Source organism: Nymphalis io, chromosome 13, assembly GCF_905147045.1.
Source record: "Nymphalis io chromosome 13, ilAglIoxx1.1, whole genome shotgun sequence".
Lineage (NCBI taxonomy): Eukaryota > Metazoa > Arthropoda > Insecta > Lepidoptera > Nymphalidae > Nymphalis > Nymphalis io.
The window spans coordinates 3001294-3018061 of NC_065900.1; the positions used below are offsets into that span (position 1 = coordinate 3001294).

Consider the following 16768-nt stretch of genomic DNA (forward strand, 5'->3'; position numbering starts at 1 on the left):
CACCCGAAAATATGAGATCAAGAAGCTGACAAATTGCATATATAACATAAAATAAAACAGAAATAATAAAATAGAAACAGTAAAGAGAAAAAAATGGTACTACATTTTTTTTCAATAGTGCTCCTTAATTTGGCTATATAACAAAGCGAATTAAATCATGCTACTTACAAAATCTGCAGGTGTAGAGACAGACGCCCTACCAACAAGTTTCAAGAGTTCCTTGTCGACGCCTGTATTCCAAACTTCAACGGCTTTCGGTGCTGATGAAAGATTTGACCATTGGTCTTGGAAATATTGCACCTGACGATAAAAGAAATTATTAAAACATAAATCATTATATTTTATCAAATCAAGTAGTCAATTGTTGAGTAAAATTGTAATTATATGTTCAATTCAAAAAAGTATTCGTAAAAACTTTTTAATAATTTACCTCGGGCGTATAAGAGCTGGCTGCTTCGTACTGCTCTTGTAAAAATTTGGTATATTCCATCTTTACATTATTCACGTCAGATTCAGTTACAGTTGCGTTTGAGATGAGTTTCTCGGCGTATGTATCGGGAATTGATCTGTTGGAGACATCTAACTCATAAATAGTTATTTATTTTATTTTATTTATGTATTAACAACGAAATATTAATATTAATTTTTATTCTTGACACCCATAAGACTTGTCAGCTTGTTTGGGAGCTGCTTAAACATAGACAAACTAACATATATAATGAAAACACACACATCAAACATAATAAACAAAGTGAAACAAAATAATACATAGGTTAGAGTTATACAAAGGACTCTCAATAAACAAAGCGAAACAAAGCTTATTTAATATTGTATGTATAAGCGTACAGACATATTACAGTTATATTAGGACGTTACTTATTTTAAGGCTTGATTTTGCTTTATCAATATTTAGTTGTCTATAAATTTTGTTACAATCCGAATACCACTAAATATGGAATGGGTATGATTAAAGCAGTTTAAGTATTTTCGTTCGTCTGTTTCCGTGTAGATCTTAAGGTTTTATTTTAGTTTATTTTATTTAAATAGGATCTCCAATAAGGAATACACATGACAAGCTTTAAATACATTATGCGAGTTATAAGTCTATGTCCTCCCCCAGTTACAGGAAACCACAGTATCCATCCCATACAACTAACGGCTAATATATTAAAATAAAAATTAAGGACTTTACAAATTTAAAATGATACGACTTAAAGAACTAAAACAAAAAAAAAGAACTTCTCATGTTAAATGACTCAGATTTAGGAATAAAATTTAAATAACTAAAAAAAAGTAAAACAAAAAATATATTTTAATTTTTTTTTTTTATATTAAGCCTTCATAGTTTGTCAATTGAGATATCGTTATCTTCCTATTCGAGTCCCGTCTGTCATACGCTACGCAATATAATATAAAAACAACAAGCAACAAAAATAAAATTTAACAAATAATATAATTTCATTATTTGATCCACAGACATTGACTTGCAGATCAATATTTTCCAAATTATCCGGTATAAGAAAAGCTACTCTATATATAATCAGATGCAAATATTTATTTAGTTACTCAATTCATTGATTACTCCTACATATTTGTTCTAAGGTTTATACGCAATGTGTACTGGACAAACATATACAATAAAACAGTTATTACCCTTAGTTAAGTCTAACTAGATATTTCTACAGATATACTAGGGTCATATCCAGGATTTCAATATTCAAATCATTTATCATTTACAGTACAGTACAGTAACAGCCTGTTAATGTCCCACTGCTGGGCTAAGGCCTCCTCTCCCTTTTGAGGAGAAGGTTTAGAGCTTATTCCACCATGCTACTCCAATGCGGGTTGGTAAAATACACATGTGGCATAATTTCAATGAAATTAGACACATGCAGGTTTCCTCGCGATGTTTTCCTTCACTGTTAAGCACGAGATGAATTATAAACACAAATTAAGCACATGATAATTACTGTACTGTATACCTGCTATAGATTGTATTTACATAAAAAGGCATTAATGGCACCTTTTCCGTCCATTATTGGCATTCCTTACTTTTTGTTATGTATGACTTTGTAGAGCAACGGATTTGTAAAGGTTGGTTCGTCTAGCTCGTTATGTCCCCAGCGACGGTAGCAATTGTAGTCAATAAACACATCTTTACGGAATCGTCTTTGATACTCGAAAGCTATATTTGTTGCTTTTACAACCAGCTGAAAGAATGATACCAGTGAGATTATAGTATTTGTTTTGGAAAATGTTAATACATTTTCTTTTTATTTATTTTAAGTAGTTTGACAATCGTGCAATTGGGCTGGATATCTAGTCCTCTGGATATCCAAGTCACAGTCTATTTTAGTAAAGAATTCCCATAAAATTAATTTTTCGGTTTATCGAACAGACTTATAAGAGAATAGTAATTTTTAATAATTTTATGATATTTTGGGAATGTAAAATTAACATAAGATTGAAGATATATTCAAATGATATATCAGTTATAATTTGTAGATTTAAATTATTCGAATATTATGAGGCATTGGGATCAAAATTAAAATAAATAATTAAAATATAATTTTAATACAAATTGTCACAGCTTTCAAGTTGAAATTAAAATTCATTTATGTTATTATTATAACTAGTGTTGTGTATGCTTACTTCTGGGTAATCACCGTTCACATGTATGACGGGAACAGCTATTGATTTGGCCAAATCAGTAACGTATCGGCTAGAACGCCCTCGATTTGCCGGCAATGTGAATCCAAGCTACAAAATAATAAATAATGTTATTTCCCCTCGCACATATTATGATATTTTGTAGAAAAATATTTCAACATTTTTTCATACATTTGATACAAATTTTTCATACATAGAATAAGAAATTCAATATAGGTTCTTTTTAAAATGATTTTATTTATAAAAAAAACTTTATTTTAGTTTTAGTTCTATAATATATTCATAAGGAAAACTATTGTTATTTACTAATTTATAATATTAATAAGAATTTTAGGTTTCAATACGATATTTATAAAGGATTTCGACGTATTTTGGAAGGATAATTATTTCGTAATCCTCGAAAATGTTACATAGCATTCGTTAAATCATATAAAATCGGATAAAAATTAACAATAATGTCAAAGTTAATTTATTAATAATATTTGATTTCATTAGTAGTTCAATCAGCATTCTTGAGAAATATTATATATCATTGATTAAGTATATAATCCATTTATAAATGACTAACCTGATTATTGACTATCAGGTGCAAAGAACCCCCGATTTCGAAGTGAGGTACTTGAGACAACATCAAGGATTCCTGGTTCACTCCTTGACCAGTGAAAGCGGCATCACCGTGGATCTTAGAGAAAAATAATTATTAGAATACAGATGAGGAAATTGACCTGATGATAAACCTCTACCCATAAGAAACGTTGCATCAAGGGTTTCTTACTAATTCATGGCGTTTTAAATATTATTTGTTGCCTTTCGAAATATTTATTCAAGTTACCAGTTTGTCTTGAAATTCTAGTGTTTTATCGTGCAGTATACATTTAAAACAACCTGCATTTTTCATGTTTATAAAAAAATTCAATTGCAGTGCAAAAAGTATTCTAAAGTAAAATAGCCTGTGAATATCCCACTGCTTGCCAAAGGCCTGATTTCCTCCGGAAGAAGAGGTGTCAGATTTAGTCCATTACGCAACACATGCAAGTTTATTAGCCTCAATGATTTCCTTCAGCCCTGAGCAAGAGATGAATTATTAAAATTTTAGCACATTCTGTTGAGACTTACGTATTCAAACTACAAGTGAATCTCGGCTATATTAGTAATCATAAAATTTATTTACCTGAACATTAATAGCTTTATCACCAAATCTCGAAGATCCGTCTGACGAATAGTCGCCCTCTCTAAGCATGAATTGTTTGGATCTAGTTTTACCCATTGATACTGGATTTGCTGCCTGTTTTAGAAATTATAAGAAAGTTACTTACATGATAACACTCAATATAATTCTCATATTGATTGACCCAGAGTTTAGTTACAGAGTTATAATATATAAATCACGGAAAATAAATTTATATCGCTCATAGCAATTTTAAATATACTCTCAAGAGAGGTTAGCCAACTGCGCAGGAGATATTACAGTGCATAAGTGTGTGCGCAAACACAGATACACTCTCTATTAACTAACTCTCATAATTCGGTGGGACGGCAATCCGACACTACAGGAAAAGTTTCAGTCGCAGGCTTTACGTGCTTTCCGAGGCACGGGAGTGTACACACTTCCAACTACCAGACTCCGAACTGCTACTGAGAATTTTCTAACAGAAAAACCCAATAACTATTTTGTTGGTCTGACCTGGGAATTGTACCCAGGACCTCCGGGTCTGCGGCCTTACATCTAGCGACTAGACCCACGAGGTAAATAGACTTTACTTGTAATATGTAGTATTTAATCAAAACTATGAATATTTTTTCGATCTATAAAGCCTCTAGAAATCCTCCATCCATTTCATGCGTCTGCGTCAAAATCAATTCCCAAATGTAACTGATATCGTTGTGTATACCATGATGTAGATCAGTGATCTAAAATAATTAGGTTTGTCTATATATCAGTACCGTACCATATTCGCCAATTTACAATCGATTTTTTTGTTACGTAATAGAAAATATTAATAAGTACAAAGAAAATACACATAAGAGTAGAATAAAATTTTTCGAATCATCTACTTACTTACTGACAATTTGAAGAAAACATCTTCAAATTGTCAGTAATGATTATTATGGTCAAACTTCGATCACTGAGCGAATGCTAGGAACAAGATAAACTATTCTATTCCATTCTCAAAATCTGACTTGACGTTCATTTACATATACGAAACTCTGCGATTTGAAACTGCTTTATGATATGTATGTGTGGAATTTGAAATTGCTGACTGGCTGTTAATTAAATTCGGCGTTGTGGTGGCTCATGTCAGCACATGTGAAGTGAACCTAATTATATGGAAATTACGATTTACAACAAAACATATATACACTCTGTTTATTATTATGTCTGGGCTGGAAGCGGTTGGAGATTGAGAGCTGAAGATCGAGCTCAGTGGCGTGCCATTGGAGAGACCTATGTCCAGCAGTGGACGAGAAAAGGATGATGATGATGATGATGATGAGTCTGTTTATCTCGATCCATCGTTCAAGGCAAGGTGGAATGCCGATTTTTCTTTCGGTCATCGAGAAGTTTATATTGAATGGATAAAAAATATACCATTATATCGCTATACAACGTTTAGTAAGGAGTTTGTACATCATTTAAACAACAATTATAGATAAACCAGCTTGGAGACGTTTTTGCGTTTGTAGTAGTGTAATACACATTGTGGCTAAAACCGGAACTAGCCAGTTTGCGCTAGCTACAACGTACCTTGCCCACGTTTAAGTAGCACTTGAAATATCATTTTGTTTATCATTCTTTTCTTATTAATTAGTTTACAATAAAATATATAGGGAAAACAAAAAACTTAATTCGCATAAAAAAGACACAATGAATATGAATTCTATGAGATTAGCTGAGGAAAAATTTAATGGAACAACTGTAGAGGATTCGAGAAATGTTTTTCTAGATGCTATTGAAAAATAAAAGTAATTTCAGTAGTGTCATACATTATTTATCGTATTTATTACCTCTAAATGGGACGGATTGTTTATGAGAGAAACTCGAACAGAATTCCCTTCAATTGTGATGTCGCTGGATACGCCTGTAACATTAAGCTAATTTTAACTTTTGGTACATCTCGAGCGCAAGCGGCGTAATAGTGCTTTATTTTTGCTATAAGATAACAATCACACTTTTAATTTCACTGCCGGATATAATTTTTACTGACATTATATAAAGCTTGGTAACTTGTATGTTTGAACGCGCCAAATTCATAAAATACCAGTGTGATTTCAAAATTGATTTTGGGTTTGGATTGTGGAACTATTCCACAACTCTATTAAATAAAATATACTCTAATTTGCTATGATACTTACTTAAATGGGTAGGTACATCACAAGCAGCGTTTGCCTCTTCAGGAAATTCTGGGTTACCGTTTAATTTATGGAAGAGCTGCACTGGTGGATATTTTAGTAAGACGCTTAAAGTGTTTAGCTTGGCCCTGTGAGCCATTATCAGCACTATATGCTTAACATTTTCTAGAAAGAACACTAAAGTTTAGATATGGTAACGTAAAATACACTTTATTTAAATGCATTTAAAATTTATTTTTCTTTGGTATGGAGCTGAAGCTTAAGATAATAAGCGTAATTATAAAAAAAATATACAAGTAACATGCTTACGCTTTATAATGTTTATAAATAACCGGATACGTATACGTTAGTACAATATTTTGTCCAATATAGTCTCACAAAGTAAGTATGATTTTCTTAAAGGGTTTTGGGTATAGTTTTGACGTGTTTTCAAATCCTGGCCATGGTTTTATTAGCAAGCTGACCTTTAATTTAATTTTCTTTAATTTAATTTAATTAAGTTAATTTTCTTTCATACTTTATAGCTATTCCAATTCGCACTAATCGATCCAGCTGTTTCCGTTGCCGACCTCAGCTACAGTCTCAGTTTGGAACTTACGATTTGATTTTTGTTCGAATTTTGAAATTTATTGCCTTTTATAAACTTCCAAATGAAATAAATTACACTTACGCAGAGTAATGAAAACTGAAAAGGTTTCCTTTTAATAACGAATTTAACAATCTATCAATGATCTATGACAATTTTTAACTCATTCGACTGATTTGATTTTGATTAATCGATTTGTGTATTACTGTGTTTATTTAGTTTCAATACTTAATCGTCCTTTATAATTAAGGAATGTTTAGGTTCCTACGAGCATATTTAACGCATCATAATTGTATATAAAAAGCGATCATTTTTGAATTATCACAAATTAGCAAGTCTGGTTTATAGATCACAAACATGCGCTTCCTTAACTTATGAATCGCTAGTGAATTACCTCCGCCTCATAGACAATTCTACTATGAACTACTACTACTACTATGTATGTACAAATTGTAATCGTATCGTAACCAGTACATCAATGAACAAAGTAAAATTTTTGTAAGAAAGCAATTACAATGCAAATGGAATGATATCAAAATTAAATATTCATTTAGTTTTGATATCAGAATTAGATGTTTCTTTAGCCCTTTAAATAAAATTACTTTAAAATACTTCTTTACAAAACAAAGTAACGAACAAATCTTGATAGTAATTGCTTTTAAATTAAATTTCGGTCCAAATTCAGCTCACCTGAGGTAGTACGTTTAAACAATGTTGAGAAGAATGAGAACAATGTCTCGGCTCCTTCCCCACAGTATCTCTTAACAGACGGATACTTCGTTGCTAGAAACTTATCCCATGCTTGCGATCGCAGCATTTGTTCAAGTATTTCAATCTGGCGTTCTTTGTCCACGACATCAGAGCCAGATTCTATCCGTTGTGCGAACCATTCTCGTTCAGCTTCTGTCTGGGAGATGATTTATAATTTATCAATTTCAGTTGATATTTTGTCGTAAGATTGATTTTTCGTAAAAAGTAGTCTTATGATAGAAGGATGAGCAAATGGCTCGTGATCATTTCTGCTTAAAGTTATTTACACACAAACACGCAGAAACATACTATTCTTGACAGACACTGAGAAATTTACAAATGAAATGGCTGCTAATATTTACAACTAAACGTTTAACCCTTTTTGCAATATAGTACATTTTTGTTTGGTGACTAAATAGCCTATTTCAACCACAACAGGAATAAACCAAAATTTTTATTTTTTATTTTTTTTTGTTTTAGACCAATACCGATATCAATTGACGTGCTATCATTGGTCGATATCATCTTGAATAATCTAGGATATTCACTATGGATTCGCGAAAATGGCGTTTTCAATGTCCGCGAAGTTGTAATTGGAACTTAGAAAGTTAAATTAATGTGGTTATAACTTTTTAAGTGGAATAGTGTTGTGTTATAAATAATGATAAAATAATCAAGAATTCTTTACATTGCGTAATACAGCAGACAAATTAGAAAATCGCATGCAATTTGTAAGTCTAAGGTTTGTTTACCTTTATTCCTACTCCGATTGGAATAGGGTATAGGCTTACGATCATTTATATAGGACCGTAGGTAAATAAATAAGTATAGACATGAAATGAGCTGGTCTGCACCAAACTTAAATCCTTTCTATCACGCGTAATAACATACTATTATTAATTGTTTTATATTCCTTCTTGTCTTTCGTATTTTACAATGATAAATTATATTTTACTGCGCCTTTAAAGGGATCTAGGAATCTAATTTAGTGTGCAATGAATTGTTGAGGAATCGCTGACTGTGATAGTACAATTTATATTAGTTTCGGAGTCAGAGATCCACCAATAGTGCTGCTAATGGTAATAAAAACCCTAGAGTTAGATATTACTGATGAAATTTGTGTACATGTATCTTTTGGGTGTGTAAATAATTTATTATTATTATTATTATTTCTATATGTTATTAAATTTTTTTATTTATTTATTCGATAAGCTTCAGACGTTGCTACTTATAATATGAATATTTAGTCTCGATCTTAAGGGATGACTGTGACGTAACTTTAACTTTAATTAACTTAATACCTCTAAGTAAGAGAACTCGTAGGAAATGGGTCCACAGTAAATTTTCTGTAATTGTTCGACTAAGTCGCTCGCAGATTGTTTGCCGTTGTATCCGTACAATAAACCCAAGTCCACTGAATCCTGATTCGATAGGCCGTATCTCGTTATATCAAGCTCTTTGATGTATCTGAAAGACGATTTATTAAATAAGCTCGTTATATATATATACAATATTTATTCTAGTATCCTTTGTGAGTATTTGCTACAATGCTTACTATAAAAAAATACAGAATTGTTTTTTATAGGTCTTGTTGAAAATGTACGACTAAGTAAATAAATTAAAAGCACCGTACAAGCTTTATATACATGTAAAAAGATTTTCCATTATCCAAACGGACACGCTGATATCCAATAACAAAAATCCATCGTTATCCTGTACGAATCCCAATGGGATGTAGAGTGATAAGTGCTGGTTCGACTTCGGGTTCCATTGTTAATCCCTGGGGGGTTAAGTTAACCACACACAGCAGATCAATGTATCTTATGCTGATTCCACACTTTTTTTTTTTTTTTATAGAATAGGAAGGCGGACGAGCATATGGGCCACCTGATGGTAAGTGGTCACCAACGCTCTTAGACATTAGCATTGTAAGAAATGTCAACCATCGCTTACATATCCAATGCGCCACCAACCTTGGGAACTAAGATTTTATGTCCCTTGTGCCTGTAATTACACTGGCTCACTCACCCTTCAAACCGGAACACAACAATATCAAGTATTGCTGTTTTGCGGTAGAATATCTGATGAGTGGGTGGTACCTACCCAGACGAGCTTGCACAAAGCCCTACCACCAGTAAACACTGCAGTTATAAAACGTTATTGAATATTTTTTTAGGAATTACTAATATTCCTATTTACCCATCCAATTAAGCGTACAGTTTGTGTAAGTAGTGGCAACTACAATAGCCCAAGGAGTCAGAATCGAACCTGCGACTTTCACATCGCTATGTGACCCCTAAACCTTTGAGCTATTGACACTTAAATATTAATGTAAAGCAAAGTCTAATCTGATAGATATAAAATGTTTTAGTACAATGCTATAATATTTTTATCACTTCAATAATATCTTAAATATGTTAGTAAATGTTTAAAACTTTTTTAACGGATGTGTGCCAGAAGCATTATAGTTTGGTTGGTCGCAAATGGATTATGCTACAGCAGCGTTACATAGTTATAAAATCTTTTGCTTATATACGAATATTTTTAGCAGTAATTATATAATAAAATATACATTGTCTTTTAAGTCAAATATATAACTTAATTTATTAACTAATGAGTTTACGTCAAAGCGTCTTTTGAAGTTTAACTTGTGAATAATAGTCAATACTGTAAATAAAATAATTCTCTTGACCAATTATTTCGGATTCGGATAAAACGGGTTATCAATTACTGTGTAAAACAGAGGCTGGAAAGTACATTTAGCTTTGCAGCAGCGCGTTTTGCTTCGCTTTGCGTTTTGATAACACGTGTTCATTTAAATATATGTCTTATTTATTTCATGACGCAATATCTCGTTGGTCTAGTGGCTGACTTATTATGCGGAAGATAGTGAGACCTAAATCTGTATATTGTGTCATCGGTTCGTTTATATCGCACCTTTTTACTTCCATTTGCGAAACCAATAACCCACCAGATTTTCCACCGTTCATTATAAATATATGGCGTTTTCGTAGACACACTTTCTATGTGATATATTTGGTTGTGAATCATAAACATTGTATTTGCACGGTTAAGTCTCAGTACTCGGCTGTCCAAAAGGTAATGCTGTCAACATAAGTAGGGTCAACGGCAATAAAGAATTCAGAAAAAAAAACTTTTTGAGCCTTAATGCTTGGTTTCCAATCGATGACGCTTTCATGGCCAGCAGACTTAATACCATTAAATACACCAAAAAGTGGTAAGTGAGTGTACAGGATTTTAAAACTTACGTGTATATTATTTTAGTAAAAATATATTTTGTTGGTATATATGATTTATTCTTATTATTATTTTTATGTGTACAAGTAATTAAGGTAAGAATAAGTAAATCATGTTTTTTTACTAATAAAGAGTTAATATTACGATAATATACCCAGTGAACCACTTAAAACTATTTTAACAATTTTCTTAAACAAAATGTTTTCGTTATTACGTATACTTCACATTATAAAACAAAGGCTCTCGCTGCGTCTGTATTTCTGAACGAAATAAACAAATAAACAACCTATCTTTTCATATGGTATATACCAGTGGATGGAGTCATTCATGAGGACGGTTTAAATGTATAATTCATTAATATTTTAAAAAATTGGTTGAATGACAACAAATTTTAAAGATGTACGAGAAAAAATCATTCCAAGAGAATATGTAGAGTTAAATGTATTATGGAAAACGGGACGGGTAGCTAATCAGAAATATATTTTAATATGACAAATTGGAAAATAATCGTATTCATTTAATTTAGATAAACTTGATGTCTTAGTATATAGCAAATTAATTATTATTAATGATAATCCTAACGTCTTCGTTTTAATGAAATTTTTATAAGGGCTCAAGTTGTAACAGTACTAAGCGAATATCTTCATTATAATTATATAAATTAAGTTAGACGACTCTTAATTTTAATTCACTTATAAACAATTGGACATTTACCGCGGTGGGATATATGGATTTTAAACCGAAAAAATTGCATAACCTAACTTGTCCGGTGGTGGAAGAAAACATTGAGATGAAATCTGCATATGTCGATAAAAATAACTGTCACGTGTAACACTAACCAGCACTGAACACGCCATGTTTACTCTCTGACACGCTTACTTTTTAGTATCGGGGATGGGGGGCTACTCTATACCCGATACTGGTACATAAGGGTCTACATATATACGTTATTTATATTGAAAGACAAATATACAAAGGCAATTCATTTTATTTTTGACGTGTTAACATCTTAACTTTCGATACAAGGTAGGATCTATGTGTGAGTTCGAGCGTCAGATGACGTCAGCGTAAGATATCGAGACGTCAGCGTAAGATTTGTTATTGTAATTGCGTTTATGTGTGCGTGAGATCGGTACATGAGTTTACATTTTTACACATTAATTCTCGTGAGTACCTTGGCACTCACACTATTATTGGGTAAGAACATTCCATTGCGTACACAGAACACATCACAAATGTCTTATCACAATTTCATAAAATTTCATAAATAGTTTAGGAACGCATAGAGGACAAACATACACCCATTTATTGTTATTTATTAAGAAAAATGAAGAAGTTTAGAACGATATTGTTTTATATTATACTTGGTGGTAGGGCTTTGTGCAAGCCTGTCTGAGTTGGGTAGGTACCCGCCACTCATCAGATATTCTCCCGATAAACAGCAATACTTAGTATTTTAACGTTCCGGTTTGAAGTGTGAGTGAGCCAGTGTAACTACAAGCACAAGGGATAAGATCATAGTTCATAAGGTTGGTGGCGCATTGGCGATGCAAGGAATGGTTATTATTTCTTACATCGCCAATGTCGGTGGCGGTGACTTTCAGTTGGCCGATTTGCTCGGCGGTTTCCATATTATAAAAAAAATATCTATAAGTTTACCTGTTTTCATTTTTGTAGTCGACGTTATCAATGTTAGCTCGTAGGTGTCCGTAAGTCCGATACGCGTCGACCACTCTCTGCGCGCGACAGTTCTCGTAACGTTTTATTATCAATTCTTGTGGTGTTTCTGAAGTTATATTAATTCATATATAAGTAAGTAATAAAATCCAGCAGACTTACTGTCTATTAATATAACATGATACAGCGATCGGTTAAATAGTAATATAAAATAAAGTATAAAATTTTTGTCCATGAAAAAAATTAATAATGTGACAACTTTCGTGGTAATCGGGATCGTCAAGAACCTTTCTCAGTGACAGGGTTTTGTGCAAGCCCGTCTGGGTAGGTACCACCCAGACTTCACATATTCTACCGCTAAACAGCACTATTCAGTATTTTTATGTGTGTGAGCAGTGGTGGCAACTTACTTAGTGGTGATCCGTTTGACATTCTACCATATATAAAAAAACGCATTTGAAGCATATTAATCTCAAACAGACATGCCAATATCATTTATATATACATCATGATTTAAATCATGGGTTATTATCAAGTCATAATATTGATAAATATTTTAAGCTGCAGTACTGTTCTATACTCACTTCTATCCTTGAATTACAATAGACTTAAAATGATATACTATTTTGATGCGTGTATTCTTGAAATATAATGGTCAAATCACATAATCGCAGTCGCATATCAATTTCTGATATTTCACGACCGTTTTCTGCAGTTTGTTTCGAGTTTGTCACAGAATAGAGTTTTTAATTCAAATTAATGTTTGGTTTTGGCGATCTAAATATTATTTATTACACGTCGTTTTAATTGAAAATCTTGTTTAGTATATATTTACTTACATTTTAGAGTGATATATTAGTGATATTAAAATAAAAACGAGAATTGTCTTAACAACCGGTTCGAATAAAGTTCCTTTCGCTAAACATTATATTTTAAAGAACATCCCAATGAAATAAATGAAAAACATTACATAGTAAATGAATAAAATTGTAAAAGAAGGAATGATAATAAAGTTTTTAGTAAGAATTTTAATATTTCATATTGAGTATAAATGAAGGATACAAAATATAACAATAAATTTTTTTTTCGTAAATTACAGGTAATTACAGTTAATAGACATTTTAGAGTGCTTTCTACTTTTATTTCGGACAAAACTACGATTTTTTTTTAGTATCAGTATTTAAAATACCCCAATCTTAATAATTTAAAAACGACGCTTTTTGTTTTAATTATTACCATTGTTGAAATAATAAGTATTTTTTTCAATAAATTTATATTCAAAAACGAACAGAATTGATTATGATTTTTTTTAATTTAATTACTAGTAATTTAGCTACCTAGATATTTTTTAAACTTTTTATATTGATAAATATATTAGGTAGGTATTTTTTACAAGTGCTTTATAATTTTTCATTAATTTCATTCAATCATTCGTCAATGTTAATACTAATAAGTAATAAGTAATAGGGGAGGACCAAATGATTAACGAATAAAGAACTATATTACACTGTTTGCGAAACTTTAATAAATTTGATCGCATCGTGTAATATTGACAATGTAATATTGACAATAGGCATGTGTACTATTTACAATAAATTTAGACAGCGCGATTTAGGAATTTCAAAAAAATAATCAACGCCATCTAGTGACAAACAATAAAAAACATGTTTTACATTTTACAGTCTTACATTTATTCTGGCTCTCATTAGCCAATTGTATGGAGTAAAACAAATGATAAAAAACGTTGTTCCGATATTCAAATTAGTTAAAAATCATTAAAATATGTAAATCGTACCTTATAATATACATTTTTTTGAATTTCATTAATGACTATAAAATTTGTCGTACAAGAAAACAACACAATGTTAATTGTTTGCAACTCGTATTTGCATAGAAATTGTTTGCCTTAGTCATTACAATAATAATTATTATCGATAATGACAGTAAACCTGATGTAATTTTCGTATGTACATGTTTGATTCTGTTTCAAGTAATATCTAATAATGAACTCATTTAAACGTGGCTCAGCGATCGTTTAGTTCAAGTAACTTTATGCTTGATAACATACCAATTTCATTCAACTCCCGCGGTCGATGCCCGAATACCCCCGCTCCAGAATGATAATATATCCGATCCTTCCATCTCATCAACTGTCTCACTTGCACTTTACTTAATAGAAACATTTTTCTTCTTTCAAATTACAATTTTATATTTAAAACACACTTGATGATTTCTGTTTCGTTGAAGGTCACTCAATTTTAAAACATTCTGCGCGGGAGTGGTCTACGCTACGTTTAATACAGTAATGTCGTTGTAATGACGGAGACAGAAATAGATTTGAATTTCGAATGATGATTGTGTTGTTTATTAAGATCCGTTGTTGATTGGCGGCTTACAAATGATAAGGCGTAATATTTCGATAAGAATTATGTCAAATAATATTAGGAGCCAAGGTTATACGTTTAATGATTTTGATATTTACTCCATTTTTGTCTGTCATCGTAAAAATTGATATGAAAATCATCAACAACATGAACAGCCATATTATGAAATGGTTATATAATCGGATGAATATTACAATATTTAACACATAAAAAGTTTTTTTTTATCAATGACGTAAACGGCTCGTAATTATTCCGAGTATCTGCTTCCACGGTGGCTTTCAATACATTTATATCGATTTTCGTCTTCAGTCGGCCACGAAGCTCATTGTTGAGATCAAAATTTCAAAAACGGAAGCGAAGAATAAAAATGCATCGAGCGAGCGTTCATTTGTGGTACCATGTACTAACCTAACCTAACACGTCGTTGATATTGCGTTACTGCTTTGTTGCACGACGAAACTCGTATTCGACATTAAGGCACAATTTGGCTTCTCCATGTTCACTTAAAAAGCGATATCGAGATGCAATCTAAAAGCGGGAAATATACAACTGTTTATTTAAAAGTAACATCATAGCTCTATTATAAAATTAATTTGAATTTGGAATTCAAAGTAGAATGAGTGGTATTGATCTTCAATCTAGCCAGTATTTAAACTCTTAACCTATTTTATTGAAGAACCAAAGATACTAAAGTGTTTATTAAATATTAACATTATTGTGGGTTTTATTTTTTATGTAACAGTTTGAATATATAGTTGCTATGGTTTTAGTATATTTTACTCTGACATACAATATGCTCGAATTTCATATCAACAATATTTTTATTAGATAAATGTATTAAATTTAAGAGATAAGAGATATAGTGGTATCTCAGTGATGATTATGACAAATTAAATATGATAATGTGTATATATTTTAATTGATACGATAAAGTAGAGCGAAGGTCATCGTGTAGATGACATGTGTCAAATGAAATTTTGACACCTTTTCTTGTATACACAACACGCATTGAAACAGCGTGGTGGAATAAAGTCCCAACTTTTGTGTATAGTTTTTTTATATTGCCGGTTGGCGTGGTTGGTAGATACTTGCCTTTCACGTCAAAGGTTGTGGTTTCAATTCCCACCCAGGACAGACATTTGTGTGCATGAACATGTCTGTTTGTCCTGTGTCTGGGTGTAGTTATCAATATCAGTATATATTTACAAAAGAAAAGTAGTATGTGTAGTATATCAGTTGTCTAGTTTCCATAGTACAAGCTCTGCCTAATTTGGGATCAGATGGCCGTGTGTGAATAATGTCCCAGGATATTATTATTATTATTATATGATTACTAAAATGTCATTATATATATACTCTACTTTTTCTGCAAGCTGTTTTTTGATTTTAAGTATTTGCATTGGGCGTGTTTCAAGCAAAATTCATAGCTCTTTAATCTTTTGTAAGTTGTATTGGTTTTTATGTTTGCTTGTGATAACTTTATAGTGAATCATCTAATTTCAGCTCTATTTTTTATTATTATTAGTTCTCGATGCAGACGATTGTTTTTAAAATAACATGTAGCATTGGTTGTAGCTGAGCAATCATATGAACCGTTTTGGATTGTTATATATAAATATAAATTATATTATTTAATTTATTATATTATAATCTTTCTACCAAATGAGCTAAATGTGTACGTATATGATACTTAAAAGTTAAAAGCAAAAGCCTTTTAATATCCCACTGCTGGTGTTAGGTATACATATGACACAATTTCATTGAAATTACACACACATGTTTCCTCTCAATGTTTTCCATCACCACATGAGATGAATTATAAACACAAATTAAGCATGAAAATTCATCGGTACTTATCGGGTTCGAACCCGTTATCAACAAGATTCACGCGTTCTAACCACTGGGCCATCCTGGCTTTACTTATAAGTACTCTTTTGGTATTTTTATGCTCCTTATTTTTAATACGTTCTTCGTTTTGTATTAAAAAAATCATAATAACAAAATTGTTATTATTGATCAAATATGTCTTAATAATCCCACTATAATTATTATAACTTATTCATAATTTAAATAGTTTTTACTTACATGTATA

The 16768-nt window shown here is 31.4% G+C and overlaps 1 protein-coding gene across 1 annotated transcript in view; it reads right to left on the reverse strand.

Annotated features, from left to right (window-relative positions):
• The window catches only part of LOC126772789 (probable 2-oxoglutarate dehydrogenase E1 component DHKTD1 homolog, mitochondrial), a 33338-nt gene extending 18419 nt beyond the window's left edge, over window positions 1-14919 (reverse strand). The window contains exons 1-12 of the mRNA XM_050493369.1: window positions 14361-14919; window positions 12275-12401; window positions 8659-8824; window positions 7298-7514; window positions 6025-6186; window positions 5677-5750; window positions 3842-3955; window positions 3239-3352; window positions 2653-2760; window positions 2053-2210; window positions 431-566; window positions 169-300 (exon numbers count right to left, since the gene is read on the reverse strand). Coding sequence (XP_050349326.1) covers window positions 169-300; window positions 431-566; window positions 2053-2210; window positions 2653-2760; window positions 3239-3352; window positions 3842-3955; window positions 5677-5750; window positions 6025-6186; window positions 7298-7514; window positions 8659-8824; window positions 12275-12401; window positions 14361-14475 — 1623 coding nt within the window. The 5' untranslated portion in view covers window positions 14476-14919. The remainder of the gene's footprint in view (window positions 1-168; window positions 301-430; window positions 567-2052; window positions 2211-2652; window positions 2761-3238; window positions 3353-3841; window positions 3956-5676; window positions 5751-6024; window positions 6187-7297; window positions 7515-8658; window positions 8825-12274; window positions 12402-14360) is intronic.
• Between the last annotated feature and the right edge of the window lie 1849 nt (window positions 14920-16768).